The 27,905-nt window shown below is 42.4% G+C and overlaps 1 protein-coding gene across 2 annotated transcripts; it reads right to left on the bottom strand.

Moving 5' to 3' along the window:
- Nucleotides 1-26: 26 nt before the first annotated feature.
- Nucleotides 27-27,310, bottom strand: ddx52 (DEAD (Asp-Glu-Ala-Asp) box polypeptide 52). 2 transcript variants are annotated; one of them, XM_080210702.1, is made up of 15 exons: nt 27,160-27,310; nt 25,291-25,519; nt 21,933-22,087; nt 21,613-21,798; nt 20,050-20,193; nt 18,842-18,953; nt 17,217-17,289; nt 14,841-15,044; nt 14,006-14,096; nt 10,236-10,358; nt 9,283-9,433; nt 6,973-7,048; nt 5,294-5,362; nt 1,974-2,066; nt 27-649 (listed from the first exon to the last, which is right to left on the bottom strand). In XM_080210702.1, the coding sequence occupies exons 1-15, from the start codon at nt 27,250-27,252 to the stop codon at nt 556-558; spliced, it is 1,893 nt and encodes a 630-aa protein (XP_080066828.1). In that variant the 5' UTR covers nt 27,253-27,310; the 3' UTR covers nt 27-555. The 2 variants fall into 2 exon arrangements, with proteins under 2 accessions (XP_080066828.1, XP_080066829.1); XM_080210703.1 differs by having other exon boundaries at nt 21,933-22,084.
- Between the last annotated feature and the right edge of the window lie 595 nt (nt 27,311-27,905).

The raw sequence follows: 27,905 nt of genomic DNA, 5'->3' as shown, positions 1-27,905 counted from the left end.
AACAGTGTTGACATGAATTTTTCTTCCTTTCATTAACTCTTAAAGTAAATCATGATTTTTTTGCTGAAGATTAATCACTGTATAGAAAAATATCTAAAATTTACCCTAAATTGTGCCAATGATATTTATTCCCACTGTTATATACTAAACTGTATCGTCATGCACAGTAACTTCCATAAAATAAATTGAGAAATGGTTTCAAGCACCCAAACTGCAACTTCCTGCACCAGACAAAAAGTACCACTTTCAGTCTGTATGAAGACCACATTCTCACTCCCTACAATGACATATAGATACTGTATATTTGAACTTTTAGAAATAATCAATGTACAAGAGACCTCAGTTGCACTACAAACATCACTGCGCTTGTGAATATTTATTAAAAAAGACTAATCTTCGATAAAGCTTTCTTAAATACAAAAGTGTAAACAATAGAACTGTTCAGCATAGATTTGTGGTGATCTGCACGTGGCTATCAGCTGCTCCACTTTTCAAACAGCTGTATGTGCAGAAGGCAGGGACAATATAATCTTGACTATTCCTGGCAGTGCTGCATTAGCTGTCAGTGGAACCTTGTTCAGCTGTGGCAGCTGGCAGACTTGTGTGAGATTTTGCTTTTTTCTTTTTCTTGGTCTTCTGAATCATTTTTCTGAGAACAGGAAAGCAAAAGTATAAAGGTTAAATTTCAGTGAAGCTAACTGGGACACTGAGATACAGCACAAACTGTACTCGTACAGCAACTTTTTTTTTCCCCCCACATTCCCATTTAGTCTAAAACATGTTCAAAATTATTTTCCATTTGCTGTTTTCATACAACAAATCCTCCCGACTGAAATATAACATTTATGTCTTAGCAATCACAGGATTTACAACTTACTATAACCTGCCCCATTCAGGTAAAATTGAACTTCACATGACTGAAAATTTCAACAATTATCACTACGTCATTTTATTCTCCAATGTTATATCTGATTTATAGGAATTAAACATGGGGGGGGGGGGGGGGGTGGTGGTGATCTAGAGACTTTTAAATCAATGGAGTGCCATGCATGGACAGCAGAGTGGTTAGCACTGCTGCCTCACAGCGTCAGGAACCCGGGTTTAATTCTGGCCTTGGGTCATTGTGCAAAATTTGCACATTCTCCCTGTGTCTGCGCGGGTTTCCTCTGGGTGCTCTGGTTTCCTCCCATGCTCCAAAGATGTGCGGGTTAGGTGGATTGACCATGTTAAAATTCTCCCTTAGTGTCAGGGGGATTAGGAGGGTAAATACGTGGGATTATGGGGATAAAGTGGGATTGTTATCAGTGCAGGCTCGATAGGTCAAATGGCCTCCTTCTGCATTGTGGAGATTCTACAATTCTATTTGTATTATTTTCATATAGTATCGCTACATCAGATCGTTTCCACGCGTTTTCCTGATATTTATAACAAATAGCAATTGTATCCTTTATATTAGTGATTACATCTTCATACTTGAGGCAATAAATTAAACATCACTTTAGGCAATGTTCTCGTGACTGTTTTGTTTTTGAACATTCAAAATGCTCAATTTCTAAAAGCATACTTTTCCCCTCAATTTTGCAAATGAATGTTTAGAGTAGGAACTGCTCACGGTACACTATAAAAACACAAGAACACCCAAGACAAGTCTTCCAAACACACAAACTGGCAGAAGACTCGCGCAAAACCTACTTCAATTTCTTACTTCAAAAATTAATTGGTTTGATGACAAATTTGGTTCCATTTCAGATATCTCAGAAACAACGTGACTTGTAAGTTGTGCATGTGCGTGCGGGAAGGAACCGAAAAGCATTGTTCACAAATTATCCCCGTCAGGTCTCGTGCATGTGCTTGGAATGAAAAGGCCGCACTGCACAGGAAGAAAAACCTCGAGGGGTCACTACTTACTGTTCTCCAATTCCACACATTTCAATTCAAGAGTAAATACATTAAATTTAAAAATCAAATCTTACTTCTTCCTGGCTGCCTCTTCTAAGAAGCATTTAGGCATGGTCTTGATAGCTGCTCGTTTGATTGGATTTTTGATCAATCTTTTCTTTTGTTTACTGCAACGAGGGTGAGATAGTAGTCACTTATTACTTGATTAAGTTTCAAAATCAACGCAGAAAATAAAAGTTTTGATGAAATAACATACACATTGAAACATAGATAGGCCCTTCAAGCCTGCTCCACCATTCATTTTGATCATCAAATTCAATATCCTGATCCCACCTTTCCCCCACATCTCTTGATCCCTTTAGTCCCAAGAGCTGTACCTGATTTCTTCTTGAAATCACACAATGTTTTGGCCTCAACTACTTTTTGTGGTAAATTCCACACATATGAAGAATGGGATAGGTGTTTGACAGGCTACTGTGCTAAGAGCTTCAAACCACTCTTAAACTGTGGTATTAGAGGGATTTGGGTTCAAATCCAATCTAGGAATTGGAGCTCCAGTGTGGAGTTTGCAGAGACTGTGTTTCAGAAACACCAAGCTTCTACCTTATTCCCTTTTCTTTTAAATTGAATCTTCCCAGCTTTAATATTTAGCCAGATTATGCTGAGGGAGAGATAAAACAGTGCTAAAATATTTATATTTGATAATGTAAAGCAGACAACTTTTTGATGCAATAATCCATGCTTGTTAACAGAAGTTCATCCACTACATTTGACATGATTGTGCAGAACTGTAAGGGTATGAATTATATTTCTAGAAGAAAGAAAAATGACAACAATGCCACCTACCATTGATGGAAAAAAGTGACATTTTCCTTAGTGAATTAATTAATGGGATGGGAATGTTGCTGGCAAGGCCAGCAGTAATTACCCATTGCTAATTGCCCTTGAAAAATAAGTGGTGAGCTGAGTGGATGGCAAGAATGGCAAATTTCCTTCCCTAAAGCGAATGAAACATGTTCTTATGACAATCCAGTAATTTCATGATCACCATTACTGATACAAGCTGTTATTCCAGATTTATTTAAATAATCGCATTTAAATTCCAGCTGCCGTTGGGTATGTGAACTTCGTTTTCTCGATTGGCCATCGCCTCTTGATTATTGGCTGATAAATATAACCATATCCACTAACAATTGAAAAAGCCAATCATTAACACTGCGTTCAAGAAACCACATCGATCTCAAACATAAGAACATAAGAAATAGGAGGAGTAGGCCATCCAGTCCTTCGAGCCTGCCCCGCCATTCAATAAGATCATGGCTGATCTGACGGGGCTCAGTTCCACTTTCCCGCCTTCTCCCCATAACCCTTAATCCCCTTGCCTATCAAAAACCTATCTGCCCGCGTCTTAAATATATTTAGCGAGGCAGCCTCCACCACTTCAACGGGCTGAGAATTCCAGAGATTCACCACCCTTTGAGTGAAGAAGTTCCTCCTCAACTCTGTTCTAAACTGCCCCCCCCCCCCCTACTTATCTCGAGGCTGTGCCCTCTAGTCCTACTGTCCTTTCTGAGCAGGAAGAGCCTCTCCACCTCTATCCTATCCATCCCATCCCATTCATCATCTTATACGTCTCAATGAGATCTCCCCTTATTCTTCTAAACTCGAACGAGTACAAGCCTAGTTTATTCAGCCTCTCCTCATAGTTCAACCCCCTCAACTCCGGTATCAGCCTAGTGAACCTCCTCTGCCCTCCCTCCAAGGCCAAAATATCCTTGCGCAAGTGCGGCGACAAAAACTGCACACAGTACTCCAGCTGCGGCCTCACCAGTGCCCTGTACAGTTGCGGCAAGACCTCCCTACTTTTATATTCAATCCCCCTCGCTATGAAGGCCAGCATCCCATTTGCTTTCCTGACCACCTGCAGGCTGGGTTTTTGCGACTCATGCACAAGGACCCCGAGGTCTCTCTGCACCGTAGCATGCTGCAGCTTTTTGCCATGTAAGTAGTAGTCCTTCCTACCATTATTCCTACCAAAGTGGACAACATCACACTTGCCAACATTAAATTCCATTTGCCAGTTCCTGGCCCATTCGCCCAGCCTATCTAGATCCCTCTGCAGACTTTCCACACCCTCTGCACAATTTGCCGTTCCACTAATCTTGGTGTCATCAGCAAATTTCGACACCCTACACTCGGTTCCCTCCTCCAGATCATCTATATAAATGGTAAATAGCTGAGGCCCCAGCACCGATCCCTGGGGCACTCCACTAGTCACCAACTGCCAATCCGAATAGCACCCATTGACCCCCAATCTCTGCCTCCTATTTGACAGCCAATCCCCTATCCACGCTAACACCCTACCCCCAACTCCATGCCCCCTAACCTTCTGTAACAACCTCTTGTGTGGCACCTTATCAAACGCCAAGTGGATGGACAATGGGAAATAGGCTGTAATTTGCCACCTTTTCACATCCTGGATTGTGGATTTTCCTGAACAAATGAAGGATCAATAAAACTGGCGTCCGTTTCAAATTCATTTGTCAATGCTACAATTTTACAACTTGTAGCTGTGTATAATTAGGTTTAGAGCACTTACTTCGCTGTTCAAAGAGACGACTGTTAATCAACTGAATTAGAGTAGTGCTATAGATAGAAACCGTGGTTAAATAGCTGTTGGAACGGAAACGCAAGCTAAATCTTCCATCTGCAATCTCAAAATGGAAGCAAGCTGTTTTCACACGGGGAAGAGAATGAACCCCAGGGTGGCCTCTCATAAGCCCGAATAGCTGGCTCAAAGCAGCATTGGAGGAGCCCTGTGTGCAGCGCATTGACTGGCAAGAGGTGAGGGAGAAAAAAAACCTTTTGCTCCAAAGCAGGGAAAGAAATGAGGGTGGTAAAGCTAACCCTGGTCATCATCTTTATAAATTAAAATGAGGCTCACTTTCTTCAAATCAACGCTCCCATTAAAAGGATTCCATTAAACAGTGCAATTCTGAAAACCTAACCAATTAAAATGCTAATTCTCAACTGAGTAATTATTGGCAACAGCTGACTCATCACAAAGTAAACTTGTTTTGCTATCTCCAATAAGAGGGAGGTGTGGTACATCAAATAATTAATCTTGAAGCACATTACACTCAAAAACAAAAGGGTAGAGAGTGTTAAAAGCACAAGATCAAGACTGTGCATTCCCAGGGAAGTACATATCTATTTGGAAGATGCAAAAAAATAAATTATAGAGCTTTAAGAACAAACTCAAATCAGGTTGACAGATATGCTGGTTATCAATATTGCAGCCCAGTCCACTCACCAAGATCAAACCAGTCCTTTGTCTAAAATAGCTTATTTAATATCAGTTAGCGTAACATGTTTTACAACTATTGACACTTACGTTTGTTTGTTTATTTGCATCATGTAGTCTGGTACAGGGCAGCCAGCTTTTTTGATAACAGTTGCTATACTAATTAAAATAGAAGAAAAACATTTTTTAAAATGAACACTTCTGAAAATTTTCAGTCAGTCTTAACCATAAATAACCATGAAACTTTTTGACACAAAGTGTCAGTATTGATCAACAAGAAAACTATTGATTCCATCACAGCACAGAGTGAATAACTAAGACATACTGGTTAGGTGCATTGACCCAAATAGGCACCAGAGTGTGGCGACTAGGGGAATTTCACATTGCAGCGTTAATGTAAGCCTTACTTGTGACTAATAAATAAACTTTAAACTTCTACTTTATCTTTTCACCTCCTTGACTGAGAAATTTAGAAGTTGTTGAGTCATAAGAAAATAAAACCTGTATTCACGTATGCTGGGACAATATTTTCTTTCTAAACTGGTGAAATTTGAAAAAAATACTTCAGGCTACAGCACTTGTCAAGGAGAACTGAATTATAGAATGAGTTGCCAACATAGCATTGTTGCACCTATCTGGAACTCATTCAGTCAGTAGGGCCAAATGATGAATCAGCATTTCTGGCTACAGCACCTGTCAAAGGTCAACAAGTATGAAGGCAATTTTTTTTAACAAAAGCTCTTTTTTCATATTTTACAAAGTTAGTGACACTTTAACTCCATTTTATATCAAGAGGATCTTCTGAAACTTCCCAAACAAAACATTCCACCTTTGGAACAGGAGCACAAGCTTTTGCAGAAACTTACTGCAAAACGTCTAATCTTTGTTTCTCCAGGGAGGGGAGCAGTTCACTGGAGCTTTAGCGACGGTGCTCTCTCTCACATAATGGTTGTCACTTCTTGACGTCAAAATAGAAAGAGCAAGAAGCTTCGCAATTCTCATTATACACAGCAGATTGTTAGAACATGCAGCTCACAATGTGTGAGCAATATTTCAATAGTCAGTGAGCACCAACAATACACAGAAAGTACATTTTAATCACCACAAGGGACAGCTCATTTACGCTTTTCACAATAAGCCTGCTCTGCTGTATAAGGCAGAATTGATTTCATTTGCAAGCACATCAAGCATTATTGTCTTTAAGGGTAATGCATGTATACAATCATGCTATACATTTCCCCCTGAATAGTTCTGTGAGGGTATCCACCTCACCAGTGAGGGTGCTCACATCACAAGGGCTGCAGTGGTTTAAGGCAGCAGCTCACCAGCACCTTCTCAAGGGTAGCACGTTGACAGTGGTTAGCACTGCTGCCTCATAGTGTCAGAGACCTGGGTTTGATTCCCGGTTTGGGTCACTGTCTCTGTGGAGTTTGCACATCCCTCCCCAGTGTCTGCGTGGGTTTCCTCCAGATGCTCTGGTTTCCTCCCATAGTCTTAAAGACGTGCTGTTAGGTGCATTGACCTGAACAGACGCTGGAGTGTGGCGACTAGGGAAATTTCACAATAACTTCATTGCAGCGTTAATGTAAGCCTACTTGTGACAGCAATAAATAAACTTTAAAAAAGCTCAAGGGTAACTTAGGGATGGATGATAAATGCTGGTCTTACCAGCAATGGTCACGTCCCATAGATCAAGAAATATCAAAGTGATTAACTTCACTCAAATGTTGGGGAATTCTTAATTTCCATACGCTCATGTTCAAACTGACCTCCGTAAAAGTGGTTTATCATCTTCTGTGAAAAATGAAATAGCCTTCCCTGTATGGCCAGCTCTTCCAGTACGTCCTAGTTACAAAAATAAACTCATCAGCAAAGCTCAACGACAGTCACGTTATACAGAAGGTACACATGTTGTATCAAGTCTCTTGTCCCCTGTAAAGTATCCAGGTGTTTGATAAGGTGTCACATCAAAAGTTATTAGGGGAAAATAAAAGCTCATGGTGTAGGGAGTAACAAATTGGCTTGGATAGAAGATTGGCTAGTTAACAGGAAACAGAGAGTGTCTGTAAATGGGTCTTTTTCTAGTTGGCAGGACTGGTGTGCCACAGGGATTAGTGCTGGGCTCTCAACATTTTACAATTTATAAAAATGACCTGGATGAAGGCATGATTGTTACATTTTCCTGTTGCTATTTTCTCCTTCTGAGACCAATAGGGAAATAGTTTCTCAGTTGCATTGTGACCATTTTTCTGGAGCCTAGACAACAAGAGCTGGATTAACAACAGAGTCTAATGTTGTCCACAATCCCAGCATGGCTCACTGGACAGCAATCAGGAATGGAAACCTGGGCTGGTGATGCTACAGGCAATGGTAAAACACACCAACCACATTCTAGGGACATTCCCCCAGTGATCAATGCCAAGTTTTCCTTAAATACAAGCAAAATGCTGCAGAGGCTAAAAGTCTGAAATGAAACAAAGTACTAGAAAACCTCAGCAGCTCTGGCAGCATCCATGGAGAGAGAAAGAGTTTATTTAATTATTTATTTATATTGGTGTCACAAGTAGGCTTACATTAATACTGCAATGAAGTTACAGTGAAAATCCCTTCTTCGCCATACACTGGCACCTGTTCGGAACACTGAGGGAGAATTTAGTATGGCCCATTACCTAACCAGCATGTCTTTCAGATTGTGGAAGAGAATTGGAGCACCCGGAGCAAACCCACGCAGACACAGCATGAGCTTGCAGACTCTGTGCAGACAGTGACCCAACCTGGGTATCGAACATAGGTCCCCAGCCTTGAGGCAGCAATGCTAACCACTGTGCATTCCTGTCAAGAGGGCTAGAATATAACAGCTGGGATGTACTTCTGAGGCTCCCATTTGGAGAATAGTGGCAGTTTTGGGCCCCGTATCTAAGGAAGGATGTGCTGGTCTTGGAAAGGGTCCAGAGGAGGTTCACAAGAACGATCCCTGAAATGAAGAGCTTGTCATATGAGGAAGGTTTGAGGACTCTGGGTCTGTTCTAATTGTAGTTTAGAAGGGTGAGGAAGGATCCTATTGAAACTTACAGGATACTGCAAGGCCTGGATAGAGTGGACATGGAGAGGATGTTTCCACTGGTAGGAAAAACTAGAACCAGTGGGCATAATCTCAGACTAAAGGGACCATTCTTTAAAACAGAGATGAGGAGGAATTTCTTCAGTCAGAGAGTGGTGCATCTGTGGAATTCTTTGCCGCAGAAGGTTGTGGAAGCCAGGTCATCGACTGCCTTTTAGACAGAGATAGATAGGCTCTTGATTGATAACAGGATCAGGGGTTGTGGGGAAAAGGCAAGAGAATGGGGATGAGAAAAATATCAGCCATGATTGAATGGCCTAATTCTGCTGCTATGTCTTATGTGCCACCATGCTGGGTTCTGAAGTGTCATATTGGACTCGAAACTTTAACTCTACTTTGCTCTCCACGGAAGCTACCAGACCTGCGGACTTTTTCCCACTGTTTTTATTATTACCGAATTCCCCTTGATGGCTCCTACTCACTTGGGGCCTAATTACTCAACTCTTCCCTCAGGAATGGTTGGGCAAGGCTAATTTTGAAATTTAAAGCAAATGTTCTCCCCTCCCCTCAAATTAGAAAACTGCCACAATTACTCAATTAGCTACTGGACAAAATAAATCCCAACACACAAGACTTGGCTTAACTTTCTTAAGAGCCAACAAAATATAGTAAACAAAAAATAATAGTGAACAAAATATAGTAAATTTCAAGACGCCTTTGCCAGCCCATCCATCAACTTAATCTGTTAACAATTACTGCCCCAAATGAAGAGCTACATAGTTCATACATTGGCTCGGAAATGTCACTGGGAGGGGTGATGGATGCTCAATCTGCTGCAATCTCAATATTTGTTCCATTTAAAATAAGCCTTACTTGTGTGAATAGGAACTTTGTTCAGGTTATTGTAGGACACAAAACTTTGCAAAGTCCAACGTATCTATTAGTGCCATTCAGCATATTCTCTTTTCTGTAAACAATTGACATTTCACCAAATACAGAGCAATAAATGCATACGTACCTATTCTATGAATGTACTCAACAGCACTAGTTGGAAAGTCATAATTGATGACTAGATTCACGCCTTTAAAATCAATTCCACGAGCCATGAGTGCTGTGCAGATGAGCACCCAAATTTTTCCTGCTCTGAAGCTGCACACCACGTTATCTCTCTGGTGGGGAAGAAATAGAAATATTAAACTGTCGGCGAGCCTACAGATATTCACAAAGTAAAACCAGATTGAATTCAGAGTTCCAGTTTCTAGGTCCACTGGAGATCCAACTATGATTGAAAACGAGGTGAAAGTTATTCACTCCAACAACATTTTTACAAAAAATATTTGTGGGATATATGTTACAAAAATTTCAAGCCAAAAAATACAAGGCATCAAGTTGAACTCCAGTTACCGTAAGCCAGACAGTACCTCAACAAGAGGCTTTATATGTGAGACTCGATAGTGAGTGCTGAACTTTTATTCGACCACTGGGTTTCACAAACAAGATCAATCTTTTTCTGATGCACAAAGGCACAGTTTATAACCAATTGTGATATTGGAAAGGTTGCTTTATTTTTTTCTCTCTGCCCAAGCCTGTGGGCACTTCTGCTGAATCCAGTACTTCTGTAACTGTTCTAGCTGAGTTGGGCTACTATACAAGTCCAGGTAAAAGTTGTAAGCCAAAATGAAGACCAATTTTTGAAGCCTTGAGATGAACCTTTAAACAGGTTTATACAGTAATTCAGAACAGATTCCAGTCAGAGATCTGCCTATTGTTTGATTTTATATCAAGGATATGAAGTACCAGCACACTCTCAGCATACAAAATACCAGTTATAACTTCTCTGTTCATCAAAAGAATTCTTGGAAATTTTAAAGTTAATTAATGGATCATTAATAGGTCAGTTTTCCAGTTTCCACTGTTAACCGATTAGTTCGTTGAGTTTGGCTTCTTCAAATAAAATGAAAGTCATTATACCTGCTGCTGTGTTCTTTCTGCATGGATAACCTCAACATTAATGCCCTCATAGATTAGCTCATGAAAGAGTTCCTTTGCTCTTTTAATAGACTGAACGAAAACTAGCACTGGAGGCGAAAAGCCCTATGAAGAAAAGAAGTTAAGCGTATTACACAGGTGCAAATGAAACAAGTCACACTACTACAATCCCAAGCCATTCCTATAATGAAGAGAATGCTCTCACATTATCTATAATGACACTTGCAATGATGTTCATACAAATCATGAGACTTATAAAACATTTTATTTCACTGGATTGACAGGACAGGTACTCTTAGAATGAAACAACAATGAATTAGTTCCTGTAACAAACCCATGCAGGCACCAACATAATGGTGAACAGCTATGGCCCACTGATCTTTCTGTACCCCCATTAGCCACTGCCTGCCATCCTGAGAATGATCAGTTTAATCCTACGCCCTTTTGTTCATTAATTCTCAACACACACTGGTATCTTACTCCCAATTCAATGTGCTCTAAATCTTTGGCAAAATTCTATCGAGGCAGGGATGGGACAGACTGGAATAGGGGAAGAGGCATTAATAAAACCCTGGGAGTAATCTTCTTGCCTGCCATTTTCAACGACGATGTTATGCAATGCCAAAAAAAAATATAAGGAGGCCGGCAAGGGAAAAAAGACCATAAGGTTTAAGGATTCTGAAAGAAATGGCGGAGGTGATAGTGGATGCCTTGGTGGTTATTTTCCAGACGTCGCTGGATTCCGGGGAAGTGCCGGAAGATTGGAAAACGGCTAATGTTACGCCGTTGTTTAAGAAGGGTGCCAGGCAAAAGGCGGGGAATTATAGGCCGGTTAGTTTAACGTCTGTGGTAGGTAAAATGTTAGAATCCATCATTAAGCAGGAAATTGCGAGGCATCTTGAAGGGAATTGCTTGATAGGGCGGACGCAACACGGTTTCATTAAAGGGAAGTCGTGTCTGACAAATTTACTGGAGTTCTATGAGGATGTGTCTAGGGCAGTGGATAGAGGAGAGCCGGTGGATGTGGTCTTTCTGGATTTTCAGAAGGCGTTTGACAAGGTACCTCACAAGAGGTTATTGCAGAAGGTCAGGGGACATGGAGTTGGGGGTAGGGTGTTAGCGTGGATAGAGGATTGGTTGTCAAATAGGAGGCAGAGAGTGGGGGTCAATGGGTGCTATTCGGATTGGCGGATGGTGACTAGTGGGGTGCCCCAGGGGTCGGTGCTGGGGCCTCAGCTATTTACCATTTATATAGATGATCTGGAGGAGGGAACCGAGTGCAGGGTGTCGAAATTTGCTGATGACACCAAGATTGGGGGAACGGCAAATTGTGCGGAGGGTGTGGAGAGTCTGCAGAAGGATCTAGATAGGCTGGGCGAATGGGCCAGGAAATGGCAAATGGAATTTAATGTTGGCAAGTGTGAGGTGGTCCACTTTGGTAGGAAGAATGGTAGGAAGGACTATTACTTACGTGGCGAAAAACTGCAGCAGGCGACGGTGCAGAGGGACCTCGGGGTCCTTGTGCATGAATCGCAAAAACCCAGCTTGCAGGTGCAGCAGGTGGTCAGGAAGGCGAATGGGATGCTGGCCTTCATAGCGAGGGGGATTGAATATAAAAGTAGGGAGGTCTTGCTGCAGCTGTATAGGGCATTGGTGAGGCCGCAGCTGGAGTACTGTGTGCAGTTTTGGGCACCGCACCTGCGCAAGGATATTTTGGCCCTGGAGGGAGTGCAGAGGAGGTTTACTAGGCTGATACCGGAGTTGAGGGGATTGAGCTATGAGGAGAGGCTGAATAAACTAGGCTTGTACTCGTTAGAGTTTAGAAGAATGAGGGGAGATCTCATTGAGACGTATAAGATGATGAATGGGATGGATAGGATAGAGGTGGAGAGACTCTTCCCGCTCAAAAAAGACAGTAGGACTAGGGGGCACAGCCTCAAGATAAAGGGGAGGCGGTTTAGAACGGAGTTGAGGAGGAACTTCTTCACTCAAAGGGTGGTGAATCTCTGGAATTTTTGATAAGAGAAGGGATTAAGGGTTATGGGGAGAGGGCGGGAAAGTGGAACTGAGCCACGACAGATCAGCCATGATCTTATTGAATGGCGGGGCAGGCTCGAAGGGCTAGATGGCCTACTCCTGCTCCTATTTCTTATGTTCTTATGTTCTTATATAGATAGAAACTCGGGGTGGCATACTGTTGCCTCAATTTCCAGCTTGGGTCACTGTCTGTGTGGAGTTTGCATGTTCTCCCCATGTCTGCATAAGTTTCCTTTGGGTGCTCTGGTTTCCTCCCACGGTCCAAAGATGTGCTGGTCAGGTGCATTGGCCATGCTAAATTGCCTCTCGAAGGTCCCAGGATGCGTAGGTTAGAGGATTAGAGGGGTAAATATGTGGGGTTACAGGGATAGGGCCTAGATAGATTTGTTGTTGGTGCAGACTCCATGGGCTGAATGGCCTCCTTCTCCATTGTAGGGATTCTACACTATGCATCTTCTATGGATGCAATAATAGATAAAAGGGAAATTACTGTTGGTCCTAAACCCAAAGTCATCTACCAGATCTTTAGAAGATGGCAATGCTGAAAGGTGTCAACCATTGATGTTAAATAGGCTGGTGCCACATAGTGGAATACAAAGGAAATTCATCAAGTAGGCCAGCATAGATACACCTGGTTGGGATTCTCAGCCTGCCACTAATTAATTTGGAGGAATGAATAATTACAATAAAAACCATTTTATCAAGAAACGGAATGAGGGGAGATCTCATTGAGACTTATAAGATGATGAATGGGATGGATAGGATAGAGGTGGAGAGACTCTTCCCGCTCAAAAAAGACAGTAGGACTAGGGGGCACAGCCTCAAGATAAAAGGGGGGCGGTTTAGAACGGAGTTGAGGAGGAACTTCTTCACTCAAAGGGTGGTGAATCTCTGGAATTCTCTGCCCGTTGAAGTGGTGGAGGCTGCCTCGCTAAATATTTTTAAGACGCGGGTTGATGGGTTTTTGATAAGAGAGGGGATTAAGGGTTATGGGGAGAAAGCGGGAAAGTGGAACTGAGCAGCGACAGATCAGCCATGATCTTATTGAATGGCGGGGCAGGCTCGAAGGGCTGGATGGCCTACTCCTGCTCCTATTTCTTATGTTCTTATGTTCAATCCTGATCTTAGTCTTTTAAAATGGTGAAGACTGTCATGAATAACGGCTCAACCTTTCAGTGGTTTTCCAATGCCAGGACTGAATAAAATGTCAACTCTGGGCAGCACAGTGGTTAGCACTGCTGCCTCACAGTGCTAGGGACCTGGGTTTGATCCCCGGCTTGGATCACTACCTGTACGGAATTTGTGTGTTTTCTCCGTGTCTGCATGGGTTTCCTCCAGTTTTCTCCCACAGTCCAAAAGATGTGCCGGTTAGATGGACTAGCCATGCTAAATTGACCCTAGTGTCAAGAGATTAGCAGGGTAAATGTTAAGAGGTTATGGGAATAGGGCCTGGGTGGGATTGTGGTCAGTGCAGACTAGATGGGCTGAATGGCCTTCTTCTGCACTGTAGGCATTCTGCGATTCTATTCAATCCAAGAGTTGCTCACATCATAGTACGTCAATGGTCCATCTTGACCAGAAAGATTCTTTTCGACCATTAGAATTGCAAAATTTCCACTAAAGGAAGAGGCATTTTAAATAATTTTTGAAGAGTCAAATGAAATATAGTCACGGTGCTGGTCACGTGCATCTAATTATCCAATTCATTTTCCTACCTTTTTAACGAGGTCTCTCATTGCCAGCAGTTTCCCATTTTCAGTCCCCACGAAAAGCAACTCCTGCTTCACAGTCTCCACAGCAGAATTTCTACAAGGGAAATTAAACAGCACAAGTCTAATCAATGCTCATAATGGAGGACATTTAATAAACCAACACAGACAAACCAACCCAAACAAAAAGCTTTACTGCTTTGGCAACATAAGTCTAGTAAAATGTAAGGTTTGTATCATATTTCCACTGATCATTTATGTGCAAAATTATGATGAGGACATAGCTAGTGTTGTAGCTTAAAGGTGTACATGAGATGCATTTGTAGACAGGAAATTCTGTTACAAGAACGTAAGAACTAGGAGCAGAAGTAGGCCATCTGGCCCCTCGAGCCTGCTCTGCCATTCAATAAGGTCATAGTGGATAAAAGAGTCAAATGGACAAAGCGTTTGGAAAATTCCTAATCCTCACCCAGTAAGGGAGAGATGCAGATCTTTTTTCAGTGGGTTCCCAGAATGGAGTTTAAAATTTTTGTGCAACAATTTTAAATATTACTCAATTTAGAGCACATTATATGAAATAATAGATTCGATGTACTGAACCCCTACAATAGAAAATCAGCTGTGATCATGGACGTCCATCTTCACTACTCATATTCCTAGCCAATTGGGCCTTGCAAATTTACATCAAAATTACAACTTTAGTTACGAATTGGCACTTGAAGAAAAATAGACTGTGCATTGTATCAATACACAAAACGGCACAAAAAACTTTTAAAGTATTGCAGTAAAATTAGATCAGTAATCAGCAAAGTTAGTGTAGATGTTATCCCTTCTGTTTCACCTTGCTCCAATCGACACAGATATCACATTGTCCAAATTCAGTTTACACCACTGCTCAACATCAAATGCGAATGTAGCACTGAACATCGCGCGCCGCACATTGTAAGACGTGCACGCCAGGAAGATAGTGGCTAACTGATCTCGGAATCCAGATTTGCCATCTTCAAACAATTTATCCGACTCATCAACGACTAGCCACTCCACTCTGAAATTCAATTAAATAAAAAGGAGCATTTCAGAAACCAAAAACACTTTCAGTTCAACATATTAAAGCACACAATACTGGATACCAGCATATCCCAAATATTATTTCAATCTTTTTGGGCTGTGGGTTGGATAATATACTTGTCATCCTGCAATGATCAACCTACAAACAGATTCCATTTCTCAGGACACTGGCAAGACATGAAAGACTTGTCAAATCTGTTATTGTGATTGATCTGGAGGTATACAGGAGTGAATGTGTGGGAGTAATCCAGATTCTTTGCATGAACTCTCTATAATATTCATCACGATGTGTAATGATATACCCTATATATCCATTTACATTTCAATGAACACACTATTCCTTTGAAGCATCAAGCTCGCATTGTCAATTGTGGAACAGCGCTCAGCTTTTCCCCCATACATAAACAGTATCAATTCAAATAACTAATTCCTCATTAAAAACGGCTCAGATGACTCACTGGAACTGTACCAATCAGACACAACTGAGAAATAAAAGGCTAAAGCTTCTGAAAAACTAAACTGCAATCGTCAGTTTGTATTTGTTTATGAGACAACACATTTTCTGGTAATGGACCACAGGTCATCAGTTGATAAAATTGGGGAGTAATTATGTTAGAGTTACATGAAATACCTCAATTTATGTCTACGTCAATAGCTGATTAAATGGAGGGGAGGCTAATACGAAGTATGAAAAAAATCCAACCAACTCCACAGCTCAATTTCTTCCCAACTTCACTCATGCAATTTCTACATTAGTGGGGGCACTTCAATAAGCTTAGTAAGGCACTTTTACATTCAATATCTAACCCCATTATAGCAGGAGGCGGCCATTCAGCTCATCGAGTCCAGACCGACCACAATCCCACTCAGGCCCTATCCCCATAACTCTATGCATTTATCCTAGCTAGTCCCCCTGACACTAGGGGGCAATTTGGCATGGTCAATCCATCTAACCTGAACGTTTGGACTGTGGGAGGAAATCAAAGTACTGTAGGAAATCCCTCAGACACAGGGAGAACGTGCAGACTCCACACTGACAGTGACCCAAGTCAGGAATCGAACCTGGGTCCCTGGCGCTGTGGGGCAGCAGTGCTAACCACTGTGCTACAGTGCAGTTTGGTTCTGATGAAAGGTCACAACCTGAAATGTTAACTCATTTTCTCTCTCCACTGATGCTGCCAGACCAGAGTATTTCCAGCACTTGCTGCTTTTTTTATTTCAGGTTCCCAGCATCTACAACATTTTATTTCTTTGTTCAGGGATTTCACTCTCGTTCAACAAACGCTCTCCTGAAAATGTTTGACTGCTGAGGTATGGGTCTACAGACACCAGGCACCCATCTGTGCCTCCCACGAGAGAGTCTGGAATGTAAGTATCAGCAGAATATTCAACCATGGGTTCACAGCAAAGTCCAACCACACCTTGACCCAACATTCAAAAAGATATGCTGCAACAAGAATCATTGGATAACAATCAGGAGCAGATACAATTAAAAGTAAAGTTTATTTATTAGTTACAAGTAGTCTTGTATTAACACTGCAATGAAGTTGCTGTGAAAAATCCCCTAGTCACTGGCGCCTGTTCGGGTACACTAAGGGAGAATTTAGCACAGCCAATGCACCTAACTAGCACATCTTTCAGACTGTGGGAGGAAACCAGAGCACTCGGAGAATATGGGCAGGATGTGCAAAATCCACACAGACAGTGACCCAAGCCAGGAATCGAACCCGGGTCCCTGGCACTGTGAGGCAGCAGTGTTAACCATTAACGAGTTTCCTTCCTCTCGTCAAGTCACCAATGATAGCGGTAGCATTTCTATTGCCACCGCAAATCAGGTCAGCATCTTATTAGATAGGCAATTAAACCTACACACTCCTAGTCTGTGATTCAATAACATTCTGTAACCACGGAGAAATATTAGAAATTCTCGTTTAAAATATTTCCCTAAATAGCCGCAAGATACGTGAATCAAATTCACAGCATTAATTCACAACAATGTGTAATCCACACAATAACCTGCTTTCGAATAGAATCACATTCCAATGGATGACCATATTTAGCTCTTAAAAGACAATAACAGACATCAAGTAGTTTGTTAACTACAGCTTCCATGTAACAAACATTTCTGCAAAACAGAAAGTATTGATACCTGCTGAGGTCCACAGCAGGGGGGTCTTGTTTTAACAAATATATGAGTCTATTTGGAGTAGTCACCAAAATATCTGAAAACAAAAGGAAAACATTTTAACTACAATTGTTGTTAAAATCAGGTACATGAGAAAACTGAGCCAATATATTTACTACTGATACCTAGAAATAAAACACTGCCATGTAAATAAAATACGTCTCTAACTTTTAGGTTCCCTACTGTTTGTGCCCACTTCCATTCTTCCCCCATTAGTTGATAGCGAGTAGGTAACCTGTAAGTACCACCTGATCAAGATGCTCATGAATCTTTCTTAGCCAAGTTGTCCTCTGCATACACACATCCCTTTGTCCAGCAACCAAGTAAAAAAACCCCTGCACAATGTAAAATCCTTACAGTGCTGAAAGAGGCCCTTCAGCCCATTGAGTCTGCACTGACCACATTCCCACCCAGCCCCTATCCCTGTAATCTTATAAGAACATAAGAAATAGGAGCAGGAGTAGGCCATCTAGCCCTTCGAGCCTGCCCCGCCATTCAAAAAGATCATGGCTGATCTCTCGTGGCTCAGTTCCACTTTCCCGCCCTCTCCCCATAACCTTTAATCCCCTCTCTTATCAAAAACCCATCAACCCGCGTCTTAAAAATATTTAGCGAGGCAGCCTCCACCACTTCAACGGGCAGAGAATTCCAGAGATTCACCACCCTTTGAGTGAAGAAGTTCCTCCTCAACTCCGTTCTAAACCGCCCCCCTTTTATCTTGAGGCTGTGCCCCCTAGTCCTACTGTCTTTTTTGAGCGGGAAGAGTCTCTCCACCTCTATCCTATCCATCCCATTCATCATCTTATACGTCTCAATGAGATCTCCCCTCATTCTTCCAAACTCTAATGAGTAAAAGCCTAGTTTATCCAGCCTCTCCTCATAGTTCAACCCCCTCAACTCTGGTATCAGCCTAGTAAACCTCCTCTGCACTCCCTCCAAGGCCAAAATATCTTTGTGCAGGTGTGGCGCCCAAAACTGCACACAGTACTCCAGCTGCGGCCTCACCAATGCCCTATACAGCTGCAGCAAGACCTCCCTACTTTTATATTCAATCCCCCTCGCGATGAAGGTCAGCATCCCATTCGCCTTCCTGACCACCTGCTGCACCTGCAAGCTGGGTTTTTGCGACTCATGCACAAGGACCCCGAGGTCCCTCTGCACCGTCGCCTGCTGCAGTTTTTCGCCACGTAAGTAATAGTCCTTCCTACCATTATTCCTACCAAAGTGGACCACCTCACACTTGCCAACATTAAATTCCATTTGCCATTTCCTGGCCCATTATTTACCCTGATACTCTGCCTGACGCTTAAGGGGCAATTTAATCCACCTAACCTGCACATCTTTCGCCTGTGGGAGGAAACCCACGCAGACACAGGAAGACTCTGCACAGTGACCTAAGCTGGGAATTGAACCTGGGTCCCTGGCGCTGTGAGGCAGCAGCGCTAAATACTGCACCACCGTACCACCCCAAGACTGAGGCTCAATACACACTCAAGCCTAAAGCTCACTCCTGACATGAGGCCGACTTTTTCCCAGCTGATATAAAATTTTTTTTTAAAGAAGTGGTGGAAATACACACAATCACTTACCAAATTTATTTGATGACTTAGGGCCAAACTTCTTAGCTGCTTCAGCTGCTTTGTCGATCATGCAAATTCTGAACCCAATACCTTCAGACAGTTTTACTAGTTCCCGATGAGTCTAGGAATAGAGGAACATTGAATTATATAAGTTCAGCACCTGGGAGTTTAGACTATTTATCTTGTTCTTTTCCCAGTTTGGGAAAACGTCCCATGAAAAGAAGAAAAAAAAATCCAACTAATTCCCTCTTCTAGGAACTACACAAAAAACAAACGTGTGTTTATATAGCACTTTAACCTTGTAAAATCTTTCAAGACATTTCAGAGGAGTGTTACCAGATCAAAGTTTTAGATAAAGCGGTTGGCTGAAAGGAAAGGAGGAAAGCAGAAAGGTGGAGACATTTATGGACAAATTAAATAGCTTAGGGCCCATTCAGTTGAAGGTACAACCACCAATGTGCAGCTGTGGAAATCAGGGCTGCACACAAGGCCATAATTAGATGAACTCAGAAATTTCAGAGGTTTGTGGGAGGTTACAGAGGTAAAGAAGGGGAGGGGAAAGGTCAAGGCCACAGAGGAACATGAAGCACAAAGAAAATAATTGAGCCACTATCTTAACTTTTACAAAAAATGTAAGGATTCTCACAACACTGGGTTAAAATCCAACAGGTTTATTTGGAATCATGACCTTTCAGAACGCTGCTTCTTCATCAGGTGACTCACCTGATGAAGGAGCAATGATCCGAAAGCTCGTGATTCCAAATAAACCTGTTGGACTTTAACCCGGTGTTACGAGACTTCTTACTGTGCCCACCCCAGTCCAACAATGGCATCTCCACATTACGTTTACAAAAAAAGTAGAATTAACTTAATACTTATGCTGTTCTGGTTGCTGTTGATGCAGCCAATTTCCAAACTTATGCTCGTACACTTTTGAAGACTACAGCACCAAAAAAATACAAGTGGTACTGAGAAAATCAATGCCAATGTCTCATTATACTGCTCTCCTACATTAAGGCCAGCATGTTTAACAAGAGGACACTCATTCATTGAATGTATTCTGATGTTAGCACAGGCTCATTGCTGTTCATGCCAACTCACTGTCAACTGTCTCTGACAAGCAGCTGTGTTCAAAACAGTACAGCTTAAGCTTTAAAACAAGAATCATCAGTGACTTTCAGCTTGCTGTTCATTAGTCCTCTGATAATAAAACTTACCTGGCTGGCAAGCTCACGAGTAGGAGATATTATCAGCGCCCTGAAACCCTTATTCATCGGCTGTTTCAGACAAGTCAAAAGTGGAACGCAAAAGGCCAATGTCTTTCCTGATCCAGTTGGGGCACAGGCTAGGATTTCACGATTCTGTGAAAGTATACATGGGAGTTCAAGTTAACTCTTGACATAACAGTGTGTATTTAAACCAAAAGTCCTTAGGAATATCACAGCTTTTGAGAAATGGCTCATGTTCACTTCTTTTATGTTATAGTACTTATCCACATGTCCTCAGACAGAAATCTGTGTGTATAGTTATTTCTGCAGCATAACTTAAGTTTTCAATTCAATGCCCAGATTGTGAATGATGTCTTTCCCAAAACTTTCACCGTTAACACAATTTGTTCTTGTTACACAGGCAAAGAATGACCTGCCTGCACCATTAGAGTGCTCATTCTGAGAGATTAAGTGACCCCAACACTTCCTCTTCAGTGCACACGCCCTTTAAAATTTCTTTAGCGAGGTGTTAATTTATGGAGCTGATTTTTACTTGCCCGCAGAGGGTCTTCTGCATTGCTGTGCAGCTGTACAATTTAGAGGGAGCATTGGTGAAATCCCACCCTACACAAGGAAGTATATTCCAATTTTGCAAAACCTATCCCTTACTCAGCCCAGCTGAGAGATTGCATTGAAGATAAATCAAAATACTTCACATGGGGAATCAGTTAACAATAAAAAACAAACTTATGAGAATCCACTGCTTTAATATAAAGCTAGAGAAATTCAGCCAAACTAAATGGCATCCGCCCTCTATTTACTCACCCATGTAGCTAGTGTTCAAACTGTTAGTCATAATGATCAAATTACATTCCTACACATTGTTAAACGTGCGTTTCTAGCACAGATGAATAGGGATCAGGAACAGGAACTCACCACTCTCTTGGCAAGTCCATGGGTACTGGCAGGGGATTCCTAGTGTCTTTTGTCCTAGCCAAGTTCAGCTTTATTCACACTGATTTGGGATAAATAAAGACTTGCATTTTTTGTGACCACCGGACATCTCAAAGCACTTTACAGCCAATCAAATACCCTTTGAACTGTAGTCACTGTCGTAATGTGGGAAGCGCAGCAGCTAATCTGTGCACAGCAAGCACCCATAAACATCGATGTGATAGTGACCAGTTAATCTGTTTTTCTGATGTGAGGTGAGGGATAAATATTGAGCCATGATAACAGGGACATGCCCTGCTCTTTGAAATGGTGCTGTGGGATCTTTTGCATCAACCCAATCAGGCAGATGGGACTTTGGTTCAGCAACTCATCTGCAAGGCAGCGCCTCAGACAGTCCAGCACTCCCTCAGTACTACAGTGGAGTGTCAGCCTGATTTTTGTGCTCAAGTCCAGGAATGGGAATTGAACCTGGAAGCCCATGGCTCTGGGGTGAGTGTGCTACAAAATGAGCCACAGCTGACAATCTAGTAGTGACCTCATCTGCATGATTCAGTATTAACATACCCCAAAAACCAAATTTAACGTTCAATCTTAACAAGTCAACCGAAAAACACTTACATGCAGCATGATAGGAATGGCTTGCATCTGTATCGGGGTGGGCATTTGGAACCCAGCTTCCTGTATGTGCTGAATAATTTTTGGATGCACCTTATATTCTTGTTGGAGCTGCTCAAAGGTAGCAACTGGTTCAGGAACATCAGTTCCAGTCAGGTAAATCCGATGCTTATGCCGGAACTTATTTATCTAGAAAATGAAAAAGGGAGAGGGTATTTTAATTCCACATAGGCAAACATTACAGTGGAGCTTCTAAAGTTAATTTACCCCAAGAAGAGTTTACAATAAGTCAGTTTGTTCTGAGACATGGTATAAAGGCAAACCTTTTCTCGTCGTTGATATTCCAGTTTCTCGGCACTGGATTCTGTGCTTTTTTTGCCAGTTTTACTCTTGATTTTCCTTCCCAGGGATGACATCAACATTATCCCATCTTCATCTTCAGTGTCGACAAAAATGTCACACACAGTTTTGTTTTCTGCTGGTGGTGGCAGGGGGTAGAAAGAGAAATCAGAAATTTAATTATTGCCAAATGTCAGTAAAGACGCATGGTACAGGACATAATTGGGGTTGAAAAAGAGCTCAATCTCTCTCTCCATCACCGAAGTAATTATGTGGATTCTTTGCTATTTTATGATACATTTACTATAATCTCCTATTTACATGGGTGAACACTTCAGTGGGCAAAGTACTTCAAAATCACTGCCAATCACGATTAGGGTGACACGGGGGCACAGTGCATAGCACTGCTGCCTTACAGGGTTCAATTCCATACTTGGATGACTGTGTGGAGTTTGCACATTCTCGCTTTGTCTCCCTGCCTGGGTTTCCTCTGGGTGCTCCGGTTTCCTTACACAGTCTAAAGATTGCAGGTAGGTGGATTAGCCATGCCAAATTGCCCCTTCTTGTCCAAAGATATGTAAGTTAGGTGGATTAGCCATGGTAAATGTGAGTGATTACAGGATAAGGCAGAGGGGAAGGACTGGGTGGGATGCTCTTTCAGAGAGTCAGTGTAGACCTGATGATAAGTTCATAAGATAGGAGCAGAATTAGGCCATTTGGCCCATCAAGTCCAGTCAGCCATACGATCTTGGCTGATATGCTCCTCATCCCCATTTTCCTGCTTTCTCCCCATAACCTTTCAACCCATTATCAATCTGTCTGCCTCCTTAAATTTACTCACTGCCTCAGCATCTACCCCACTTTGAGGCAGCGAATTCCACAGATTCACAATCCTTAGTGAGAAGTAGTTTTTCCTCAACTCTTTAAATATGCTACCTCTTATGCCTGATGGACCAAATGGTCTCTTTCTGCATTATAGGGATTCTATGATTGTAACACTACTTCAAATTTGTCAACCAAAAAATGCACGAAGGTTCGCGAGAAAACTAATTCAGACTGTGCTTATCTAATTCAATGTATTTGTATCAAATAATTAAGCCTGTTCTTGTCAACCGTACAACCAAGTTCAGTAAACAGCTGGTTGGGAATCACGTGGATTGCCACTGAGTCACACATGGGAATGGTGAATATGCTGATGTTTAAAAGTATTTCCCAACGGTGTATACTTTGTTCCAGCATTAACAAGTGCCTCAGAGTTGTGGGACATTAGTTTAATCTCTGGCTTCATTAGATTCCTCATGTTAGCATGATCACTCACAGAAGGTCAGGAAACTTCAGATAGGATGGAAGGGAACGACCAAGAATTTAACATGTTCTGGGAATACAGGTTCAAGTCCTACCATGGCGGCTGGTGGAATTTAAATTCAATTAATCGTTCTGGAATATAAAGCTAGCCTCTGTGATGGTAATCATGAAACCACTATCGACTGTCTTTTGGTTCATTAATGAAGGAAATCTGCCATCCTTACTTGGTCTGGCCTACGTGTGACTCGAGATCCAGGGCCACGTGGTTGACTCTTAAATGTACGCTGAAATGGAATGGCAAACCACTCAGTTCAAAGGCTACTAGGAATGGACACAAATCAAGTGTTGGCCTTTGCAAATGACACCCACATCACATGAAAGAAAAAAATAAAGACCATCCTAGCTACTGTACAAGCTACAGGCTGAGCGGTGTTTCAAAAGCAGATTAGCTGCCCAATGGTGTATCAATCTCGTTATGGTCTATAGAAGCAGTAAAAGAAATTAAAAGTGGACAGCGGAACAAGCAATTAAGTTTAAAATTTGTAAGCGCTTTTTGAAAAGTATAATTATTTTAAATGAAAAAAAAATGATCAGCTCTGAGCTGATGTAAAATTAGCATCAAAATCTTTAAACATGCGGCAGAGCAGCAGGTACATCTCTTGTAACACCGAAGCATAAAAGTTCTCTTCTTTGCTGAATTAGCTCATTATAACCACAACTATGGTGAAGACCTTACAAGTGACCTCAGTGCTCCTGACCAGGGAGCAGAAAAGCAATAGTCAAGATTCAAAGAACAAAAGAAAAATTCAGCACAGGGACATGCCCTTCGGCCCTCCAAACTTGTGCCGATCATAATGCCCTAACTAAACTAAAAACCTTCTGTCCTTATTTGGTCCGTATCCCACTATTCCCTCCCTATTCGTGTGCCCATCCAAATGCCTCTTAACTGTTACTAATGTGCCTGCTTCCACCACTTCCGCTGGCAATGCATTCCAGGCATGCACCACTCTACGAGAAAAACTTCCCCTGCACAGCTCCCTTAAACTTTCCCCCTCTCACCTTGAACCTGTGCCCCCTTGTAATTGACACTTCCATCCTGGGAAAAAGCCACTGACTGTCCACCCTGTCTATGCCTCTCATAATTTTGTGGACCTGAGTATTTTCTGAGAATTCCTGACCTCTATCTAGTGACACTCATTGAAAAGTATGTACCAAAGACATGAAAAAGAATTAGGATGAGGTTGAGATGTGTTATCCCAAACATAGAGAATAGCCACTTGAGCAAGACACCAGATTGTATTCTTTTATGCGAAAAGGGACCACGACAATAATGGAGGGTTGAGGAGGAGAAAGCATTTCATTAATCTCATTTTTCTTCTATTATTGCTTTGTGCAAACCATTATATCAATGGCAAGTTATATATGACAGTTGGTGCATAAGAATGGCCATGTTCCTCTCTGGACAGAAAGGAAGATATCATTTATTGAATTGGTACAGTGCAGAAGGAGGCCATTCAGCCCATCAAGCCCACACCAACAACAATCCCATCCAGGCCCTATCCCATAACCCCACATATTGACTCTGCAAATCCTCCTAACATGGGGGCAATTTAACATGGCCAATCCACCTAACCCGTACATCTTTGGATAGTGAGGAAAACTGGAGCATCTGGAGGAAACCCATGTAGTCACAGGCAGAACATGTAAACACACACACACACACACACACACACACACAGTCACCCAAGGCTGGAACTGAAGCCAGGTCCCTAACCCTATGAGGTAGTGGTGCTAACCATTACAAAAACAGAAATTACTGCACTTTGCAGATTTGGAAATCAGAGTGACCAACTTTGCACTTATTCTACTGCTTCAGCAACTTCAGCTTACTTCAGCTAACCCGCTATATCTATGACTTCTTCCCCATTCTGAGGAAAGGTAATTGAGCTGAAATATTAACTTGATTTCTCTCTCCACAGATGCTGCCTGACCCGAGTACATCCTGAGAATTTTCTCCTTACTCTCAGTTTACTGTACCTGTGTTCCTCTTTTTGCTCCTTTTCACCTTTCCTGATTTACTTGTCTCAAGTTTTCTTTTTCCAAGAGATATAGAACCATTATCTTCTTCATCTGTAACAGAATCCTCTTTCTCCTCATTGCTGTTCAACGTACTGAAGACTGGTTTGTAACTTTCTGCAAGCTGACTGTCAAAAAAGTCAAGATCTGGAGCATTTTCACTTAAGATGGCGCTGCTTGGCTTTGTCACCTGAGATGATACGAACAATGCTAAAATGAATAGAAGACTAAGAAAGTGTGTACAATTTCAGTGTAGATTAAAGTTTATTGTAAGACATCACTAAAAAGTTCAAACATGAACCTAAAATCACAGACATAAAACAAAAATAAGTTATTAACCCCACTTGAACAACAAAATAACACTATATCCTTGAATCAGAACCCAGCCAACACTAATCCATTCCAAAATATTCCAGGGAAGTTTAAACAAGGTGAATTAATTTAGATTTCTGCTCTTGGCAACAGAAATTGGACCATACAACGATTCCATAACTTTAAAACTAAGAGCACAAGAGAGATAAGATGGAGAGGTAATATGATCAAAGCAGTATCATCTTCAGGCTGATGCAATAACAGAGACTTCTGGGAGTGGATATTCACAAATATTTGAAGGTGGCAGGACAAATTAATAATAAACCAAATAAAGTCTTTGGAATACTCGGCTTCATGAATAGGGACACTGAATTTCAAAAAAAAGTCATTCTGAGACTCTTATAAATCACTAGTTGTGTCTTAGCTGGAGCGACGTATACAATTTAAGGATGTCAAGGCATTGGAGAGGGTACAGAAATTTACTGGAATGATACTAAGGGTGAGGGAGACTGGAGAAGCTAAAATTCTTCTTAGAGCTGGGGCATTTAATAGGGATATCCAAAATTATGAAGGATTTTGATAGAGCAAGGGGGGGGAAACTGTTACCTTAAGCAAATGGATAAGGGATCGTACCTTTAAAGTAATGGCCAAAGAACAAGAGGAGAAATTGGGCTTCGACCCCCAACCCTCACACAATATCCAATGTTAAGATCTGCAACACCATATTTGAAAATGATGATGGAAGCAAATTCCGTAGGAACTTCCAAAAAGCAACTGGAAATTTAATTAAAGACTAATATACAGGAATCAAGGCTGAAAGCGGAGGTCTGGGATGAAACTGAATAGCTCTTCCAAAAGCAAGCAAAGGCATGACAGGTTGAATGCCTTCTCCCCATGCTGCATTATTCAATGTTCCCAGATTGATCTGGGCTCACAACTGAGTAGCTTGCGAGCTACAGATGGTATGAAGTCAACCTTCTAGAGAGCAAGGAAGGCAAGCAGTTGGGACCAGATCCTCATCCTGATTCTGGACTTGGCCCTTTGCAACAATTCAACAGCTTGAGTGATTTTATTTTTGGCTGTCAGGATCCAAATTGTACTGTCAGCGAGCCGGGGATCCTGGCCTGGGGGCGACACCGGTCAGCGAGCCGGGAATCCTGGCCTGGGGGCGACACCGGTCAGCGAGCCGGGAATCCTGGCCTGGGGGCGACACCGGTCAGCGAGCCGGGAATCCTGGCCTGGGGGCGACACCGGCCAGCGAGCCGGGAATCCTGATGCAGTTTGCTCCCAGGGACAATATTTCTCCAGTGGAGAGGCTGGGCTTTCCCCGGAAAGGTTGAGATGAAGCCCTTCACCCCTCCTCCCCGGGTTAGCAGTCCCCCTTCTCCCTGAGGCAGTGTCCAGGCTCTGGGATGCGGCCTGCGGCCTACCGCCTGGGGGGCGATAGGCCTCCCTCGCCGCCGCCGCCGCCACACCAGTCCCCGGGGAGTTGCCTGCCCCGCGCGGCCGGTTCCTCACCCGCAGCCTCTCGGCGTCCCGCCCGAAGCGCTTGAAGTCGAAGCGGGCTCCGGATCCCAGCTTCCGGAAGAAATCCAGCGCCTCCATCGCCATGAAGCATCAAGGCCACAGCATCGAACACAGATACACCCGCCCAGCGACTGCTCGGCGATCGATATCACCCACCCGGGTCTGGAATTAAAGTGACAGAGCACCCCTCTCCAGAATTAAAATGACAGTGCACCCCCAGCCAGAATTAAAGTGACAGTGCACCTCCATCCAGAATTAAAGTGACAATGTACTGCTACCTAGATCTGTCATTGAAGTGGCAGTGCACTACCATCCAGAACTAAATTATAGTGACAGACCACCCCCACACAGAATTAAAGTGGCAGTGTCCCCACCCAATTAAAGTGACAGTGCACCCCTATCCAGAATTAAAGTGACAGTGCACCCCCCACCCAGATCCGGAGCTTATGTGGCAGTTCTCTCTTCTTGCAAGTTTACTGGATGTTTGATGTAGCATTGCAGCCATCACATTTGTCAAATCCACCTGCACTGCCTTTGAAATTGAATTATACAGAATACCATGCTCCGAAAGCTTGTGATTCCAAATAAACTTGTTGGACTATAACCTGGTGTTATGTGACCTCGTGTCAGAACATGGGAAGAAGACAGAATGAACTGTACCCCAATAGCATTCTTGCCTCCTGAGTCACAAGGTTTCAAGTTCAAGTCCCTGCACTTAAGAACATAAGAACATAAGA

The sequence above is a fragment of the Carcharhinus amblyrhynchos genome, chromosome 23 (genome assembly GCF_965287045.1).
Source record: "Carcharhinus amblyrhynchos chromosome 23, sCarAmb.v2.hapA, whole genome shotgun sequence".
NCBI classification, from domain to species: Eukaryota; Metazoa; Chordata; class Chondrichthyes; order Carcharhiniformes; family Carcharhinidae; genus Carcharhinus; species Carcharhinus amblyrhynchos.
This window is presented reverse-complemented; position numbering and strand designations above follow the sequence as displayed.

Excerpts from the sequence above, each read along its gene's own strand:
- ddx52 (XM_080210702.1), bottom strand. The coding sequence starts at position 27,252 with ATGGCGATGGAGGCGCTGGATTTCTTCCGGAAGCTGGGATCCGGAGCC. Across the intron at positions 15,045-17,216 it reads CCTGCTGTGGACCTCAGCAG|AGTGGAGTGGCTAGTCGTTG; the intron begins GTATCAATACTT and ends ATTGAATTTCAG. Across the intron at positions 14,097-14,840 it reads TCTGTGTCGATTGGAGCAAG|AAATTCTGCTGTGGAGACTG; the intron begins GTGAAACAGAAG and ends TTTCCCTTGTAG.